Source organism: Myotis davidii, unplaced genomic scaffold, assembly GCF_000327345.1.
Source record: "Myotis davidii unplaced genomic scaffold, ASM32734v1 scaffold96, whole genome shotgun sequence".
Lineage (NCBI taxonomy): Eukaryota > Metazoa > Chordata > Mammalia > Chiroptera > Vespertilionidae > Myotis > Myotis davidii.
The window spans coordinates 3,205,630-3,213,007 of NW_006289416.1; the positions used below are offsets into that span (position 1 = coordinate 3,205,630).

Here is a 7,378-nt window from a genome sequence, read left to right on the forward strand (position 1 = left end):
TACCACTTTCAACAGCATGGATGCACATGGAGAGCATTATGCTAAGCGAAATAAGTCAGCTAGACAAAGATAAATATCACATGATCTCACTCATTTGTGGAACATAATGAACAACATAAACTGATGAACAAAAATAGATCCAGAGACCGTCAAAACTCTGAGGGAAGGGAGGGGAGGGTGGGGGTAAGGGGGAGAGATCAACCAAAGGACTTGTATGCATGCATATAAGCATAAACAATGGACACAGATACCAGGGGAGGTGAAGGCATGAGCAGGGTGGGGTGGGGGGCAATGTGGTGATAAAGACACATAAGTAATACCTTAATCAACAAAGAAAACAAAAAAGAAAATTAGGATGCAGTCTGAACTCAGTTGGCTTAGTAAAGGCACTTGTGTAATAAAATCATCCTGGTCCTCAGTTCACTTTCTGAGAATATCTATAGCTTACAGAATGGAAGTGGGAAGAAGGGATTGGGGGGAGTGTTTGAGGATAAATGCTATAAACTTCTTAACTTTTACTATGAATCTATATGTGTTAAAAATTGCATGCATATATACATATATATATATATACACGCACACACATACCATGTATGTTGCCACATACTAAAAACTTATAAAGATACACACTGAATTATTATGTCTAGGAAAGCGACATTTTCTTTTGTTTAATAAGCATGTATTACTACTTTTTTAATAAAAACAAACCCTGCAAAAATATTGAACCATCCCTTACACTAAATCACTAATATTACAGCTACAATGTATTTTTATATATTTTTATACACTTATTAGTGAGAAGAATAGTTTAGGTTTACTAATTATGCAGGTTAATTATCCCAATATTTATCAAGTACCTTCCAAATCCTATGAGTCCACCTAGGCACAAGGAGATAGGGTTCAAGATAAATGAAAAAGTGCCCTTCCTCCTTACAAATTCCATCTAGTACAGTGGTTCTCAAACTTCTGGCCCTTTAAATACAGTTCCTCATGTTGTGACCCAACCATAAAATTATTTTCGTTGCTACTTCATAACTGTAATGTTGCTACTGTTATGAATCGTAATGTAAATATCTGATATGCAGGATGGTCTTAGGCAACCCCTGTGAAAGGGTCGTTCGACCGCAAAAGGGGTCGCGACCCACAGGTTGAGAACCACTGATCTAGTAAGAGGTGAGAAATAAATTATAAAACAATGTGTCATTATAAAGATGTGAACCAAGAGCTACAGACTTACGTCACCCAATAGACAGCTCAATATGAACATTCCAGACCAAACAGAACACGAAGGATTGGAGAATATAAGGGAAACACACTAGTTTTAAATATGATGAAAGGGAAAAGAGAGGGTAGGCAAAAGACAGAATTAAATGTGGTGAATGATTAACAATTACTAACTGCTTGGTCAGGGGATGCTGTTAATTAAAAACGGTAGTTATGAGAAGAAAAAGAGAGAATAAGAAAGGTTAGGATAATGTTTGATTTCAGATGTACCAAAAGTAAGTTACTTATGGAACCCTGGGAGAAGAAAATCCAATTGAAACTGGAAATGAGTGTGCTAGATGGTACTCAGCCACCCATTTACACCACCTTTTTTTTTGTTTCCTTCCAGGCTCCAGAGAATGGAAAACCAAAAATCACATTTCTCAAACGCCCTTACATTTGGGGTTGTGGATGCAAATCAGGTTTTACCTAATTAGAAGCACTAGCCAAAGATTTTGAAGGGGAAAAGAAACAGCAGCCATTTCCTGAGGATTCTTGAAGGTTTTCTATAATGATGAAAGATACTAAAAAGACCATTATCCTGGTTCCAGCTTTAAGTATAAGCATTGATACAGCACTGGTTATGCCAGACATTCTATATTCCAGTGTTGGAGCAATTGTGACAGCAAGGCTTTTCCAACCCCCAAATCACAGGTAAGGTAGTGTGTTTCTGAATTCCAGACCCAGGTCCTACTACAGCCATGTGATTATAAACTATGTTGCAGCATCCCCTGCAGGTCAACTTTGACAGTCTTAAAATCATTCCACAAGGTTCAACCTAGAGTTCATTCCTTCATCACTTCCAATAATCATGGAAGTATCTAATTCCCTTTACTAAATCCTTTTCTTTTTAAGGTGCCTGGAATAGTTTGCTTCCTTTACAGAGAGTTCAACCTGATTCAGTGTCTCAATCTTAACAGTCATTTAACAAGAAATAGATTTGAGAACTGTTGATAGCAAATGACACACACACACACACACAAACAGCAAGACCGTTGGTTATATACAGATCAAGAACCACCAACCCCACACACATTTTTAGCAAATGCTAACAGGTCAGGGGTATAAGAGGAGTCGGGAAGTGGGGGGGAAGAGTATGCTAGAAAGAACAAGTCAGAAAATTAAAAAGACCAAGGATCCATTAGTACCCATGAATTGTTTGCGGGGATGAAGTAAGTACAAGTCACATGAAAAGCTGTCAGAAAGGATGACCCAAGAGACCTCAGCATACAGTTCTGAAAATCACTTAACCCCTTCCCCGGCAGAAACGTGTATACTCGTTTTCACAAAATGTTCTTTTTCAGTCGTCGACGAGTATACTAAGAAAATATGGTAAAAAAATATGGTTTATAGGAAGACGAGTTACAAACTGTTTTCATAACCAGCATCAAAAATACTATATAGAACCAAAATAAAAAAATTAGTCTGAAAAAGAAACGTTTTTAACAAAAAAATTGTTGGGGAAGGGGTTAAATTCTCAATTCCTATTTTTTCACCAATTTCAACATGGCAAATAATATTTCCACCAATATACTTTAAAGCACTTTGTGATAGTAAAGTAATGTAGAAATGATAAAATGGAATACTACTATGCAAATACATTAAGATATATAAACTGTTAAATAAATATAATAAATTTCAAAAGAAAAAAGTGAAATAAGCGAAATAAAGAAATTTCCTGGACAGAGAAGAATGTTAAGCAATAGAAAAAAGCAAAAGTATCCACCAAACAGGAAAAAAAATGTCAGCGCAGTAGCAATACAAGAAAAGGTATTATTTTTACCTATCAAATTGTCAACATTTTGCTACCCTCTCCACTTTTAAAATAAGAAAATGATTAAATAGGCACTTCCACATACGGCTGTTGGGAGTATATTTGATTTGGGTTCAACCTTTCAGAAAAGTTGTTTTATAATATATACTATGAACATTCATAAAGTTCATAGTATGTCACAGCTGTTAAAATTCTAACGATCTATACTAAGAAACATTATAATTCAGGCAAAATATTATGCAAAGGTATTCACAGCATTATCTTTATAATTATATACTATAAATTATATATATTTATAATTATATATACTCAAAAGAATAGTTAAGATATAGTACATTCAGCTCAAGAAATACCATGAAGCTATTTAAAGCGTGTTTAATTTAAAATGTTAATTTTTAAAAATTTGGGTTCATACTATATATAATATAAAAGATAGACTAGAAGAAAATTCAACTAAACATTAAGTACCTTTTAATGGCATTTGAGATTTTTTACTTCTTTAAAATTTTTATATAGTTTTAGAATTAGACAATAATTCTTAAAAACCTCAAAATTACTTTAAAATAAAGATTTTAAAATTAAAAATTCTGAAGTGTTTTGAACAGTAAAAAAATTGAATACTAGTATAATAAATATCAGGTACATGATCAAGATTCAAGTTTATTAACATTCTACTTATTAAAATGAGAATTTGAAAGCAAATTTCTAACAGAAATGAACTGTTCATTACTTTCTCTAAAGCTCTGATTTCCTAAAAGTCTATTATTCTATCCCTGTTTTCCACTCTAGTTCTGTGATTATACAACAAAGATTTAAAACTCAGTCAGTGCAAGGAAAAAAGTTTACAATCTTATGAGCACTTTCGAGGAGGCTTACTCAGCTTTACGAAAAAATTTGTCTAAAAACTTCCAGCCTGAGAAAACACATAAATAATCACTTTTGCTATTCACATGATTAAAGAAAAAAAGAATAAAATTAAAGTAATTTAATTGTAAATTCCATACCTTCAAGTTTTTTAAAGCTACATTAGTATCTTAGATAGAATTAGGAAAAATATTCTGGTCCTATCATCCATACAAAACATTTACAATTGAGTTAAAATGTAGTGTACCTTTCTGTTTCTAATAAATCCACTATATATTGACTCTTTATTTTTCTCCTTCTTCTCAAAATCTTCTTTAGAAAGCAAAAGCTCATGAACATCTTGGGAGTCTGCAGGTTTGCTTATCATCTGTTAAATATTAAGAAGAGTACTTTAAAAATGAATAAAAGTTAAACTGATTAAAACATTTAGAGTCAACCTCAAAATAGTCTGATCAACTTTCATTTACAAGAAAGTTTTTACTCACTCTGGCTGATTGTCCAACAAAGAAAACAGCCTGCTTGCCCCCAACACCAAAATAGGAAATATCACTATTTAAACTGCGTGGCACTGGTACTGGTCGAACATATCCTGAATGATCACTAAAATAAAACATTAAATTAATGCAGTGATTTTAAACCAGCTACTTAGGCACAAAAAGAAGCTGTCACAGCACTTTTATTAAGTGTTAATAAAATGATCCCCAAGCCAAATGATGCCCTCTTCAAAGATAAAAGAATCAGAGCCAGAAATCGAGACATCATCTCCTGTGGTTTGCAAACTGCAGCTCACGAGCCACATGCAGCTCTTTGGCCCCTTGAGTGCGGCTCTTCCACAAAATACCACGTGCGGTCGCACGTACAGTGCTATTGAAACTTCGTGGCCCATGCGCAGAAGTCGGTTTTCAGCCTGGGCGAGTCTATTTTGAAGTACTGTTGATATTTGGCTTTGTTGACTAATGAGTTTGCCGACCACTGACAGAGGTTCTCAAAGTTTATTTACCAGACCAGCTACATTAGCATCAACTGCATACTCGAAGAAATGCAAATTCTTGGGTCTAGTTAAGTCAGAAAAATCTCTCAGCAAACAGAACTAAATATCTACCTACCTACCAAACCTCTATAAACTTTCCTTCAAAACTGTTTATTGCTTCAAAACTCATTAAAATATAGTCTGAAGAATAATGGACATTATACTAAAGGGAGTCTTAGTTCCATGTATTATGGCAAATGAAGAACTCCAAGTGAACCTCCTACTGGCACCACACTAGAGAGGAGACATCCCTGTTTTCTCAAAATATAGGCAAGATCTCTAGGGACATCATTGGCCAATATGAGAAATAAATAGAATTTGGAGTGAGACTGGAACCACTATTACACTAAACCTGGGGTGGGCAAACTTTTTGACTTGAGGGCCACAATGGGTTCTTAAACTGGACCAGAGGGCCGGAACAAAAGCATGGATGGAGTGTTTGTGTGAACTAATATAAATTCAAAGTAAACATCATTACATAAAAGGGTATGGTCTTTTTTTTTTTTTTTTTTTTTAGTTTTATTCATTTCAAACTGGCCGGATCTGGCCCGTGGGCCATAGTTTGCCCACGGCTGCACTAAATAAAAAGGTTAGAGAGCAGATGTGACACAGCTGTAAAGAATTAGAGAATAGAAAGATACATTCCTTTTTTTCTGTTGTTGTTTCTTATTGGTAAGTTATTTAAACGTATCTTTCTATTCTCTAATTCTTTACAGCTGTGTCACATCTGCTCTCTAACCTTTCCATTTAGTGTAATAGTGGTTCCAGTCTCATTCCAAATTCTATTTATTTCTCATATTGGCCAATGATGTCCCTAGAGATCTTGCTTATATTTTGAGGCGAACCTTTTGAGCTCGGCGTGTCAGCATTTTGAAAAACCCTAAATTAACTCTGGTGCCATGTCACATATAGAAATTTTTTGATATTTGCAACCATAGTAAAACAATGATTTATATTTTTGATATTTATTTTATATATTTAAATGCCATTTAACAAAGAAAAATGCCACTTAACAAAGAAAAATCAACTAAAAAAATGAGTTCGCGTGTCATAGGTTCGCCATCACTGCTTTAGAGCAAGACAAATAGTATTACATAATGATAAAAGGGTCAATCCATCGAGAAGTCATAACAACCTTATGTATACACAAAAAAAACACAGGTTCAAATTATGCAGAGCAAAAATTTAGAGAACTAAAAACATAAACCTGCAAATAAACAGTGGACTTCAATACCTCTCCTCTTAGTCGCCATCACACAGAAAATCTGTATTGATATCAAAGAACTGAAAATATTATTAACCAATTGAATATAACTGACATTCACAGAACATTCCTCCAAATAGCAGCAAAATACACATCCTTTCCAAGGACACATAGAAAAGTCACCAAAATAAACCATATTCTGTCTGGTACACAAACCAAACCTCAAGAAATCTAACAGAACTGAAAGCATAAAGATTATGTTCTCTGACTATACTGAGATCAAACTAGAAATCAAAATACCAACAAGAAAATCTACTGAGACCACTTGGAAATTGAACAACACATTCTTAAAACAATCCATGGATCAAAGAGCAAGTTGCAAGGAAAATAAGAATTACAGCCGAAACCGGTTTGGCTCAGTGGATAGAGCGTTGGCCTACAGACTGAAAGGTCCCAAGTTCGATTCCGATCAAGGGCATGTACCTTGGTTGCGGGCACATCACCGGTAGTGGGCGTGCAGGAGGCAGCTGGTCGATGTTTCTCTCTCATCGATGTTTCTAACTCTCTGTCTCTCTCCTTTCCTCTCTGTAAAAACTCAATAAAATATATTTAAAAAAAAAAAAGAATTACACTGAAAATGAAAGTGAAAATAAAGCATATCAAAACTTGTGAGATGCAGCAAAAGTAGTCCTGAGAAGAAAATTTACAACATAAAATACTCATCTTAGAAATGGTCTCAAATCAATTATCTTAAGATTCCATATCAAGATTCTACAAACAGCAAAATAAACTCAAAGAAAGGACATAATAGAGATAAGAGCAGAAATCAATTAATTTGAAAACAGAAAAATGACAAAGAAAATTCATCAAAGTGAACACCTGTTCTTTGAAAAACATTACCAACAATCATATGGTAATAAACTTGAAAAATTTAATGAAATAAGATTAACTCCTAATAAAATGACTTACCAAAACTAAATAAGTAAGAAATAGCCTAAATATTCTTCTAAGTCTCTGAAAGAAATTAAAGCAATAGTTTAAAGTTTCTCCCACAAAAAACCTATCAGACCCAAATGTTTTCCTAAGTGAATTTAAGTTGTAGGAGTATAAATTAACTAGAGGCCCGGTGCACAAAAATTTGTGCACTGGGGGGAGGGGGGGGAGGTCCCTCAACCCAGCCTGTGCCCTCTCGCAGTCTGGGACCACTCAGGGGATGACCACCTGATGGCTTAGGCCTGCTCTC

General features: G+C 34.6%; 1 protein-coding gene across 1 annotated transcript in view; it reads right to left on the reverse strand.

Annotated features, from left to right (window-relative positions):
• The window catches only part of SMCHD1 (structural maintenance of chromosomes flexible hinge domain containing 1), a 132,474-nt gene that overhangs the window by 106,113 nt on the left and 18,983 nt on the right, over nt 1-7,378 (reverse strand). The window contains exons 6-7 of the mRNA XM_015562675.1: nt 4,387-4,501; nt 4,149-4,268 (exon numbers count right to left, since the gene is read on the reverse strand). Of these exons, the coding sequence (XP_015418161.1) occupies nt 4,149-4,268; nt 4,387-4,501 (235 nt within the window). The remainder of the gene's footprint in view (nt 1-4,148; nt 4,269-4,386; nt 4,502-7,378) is intronic.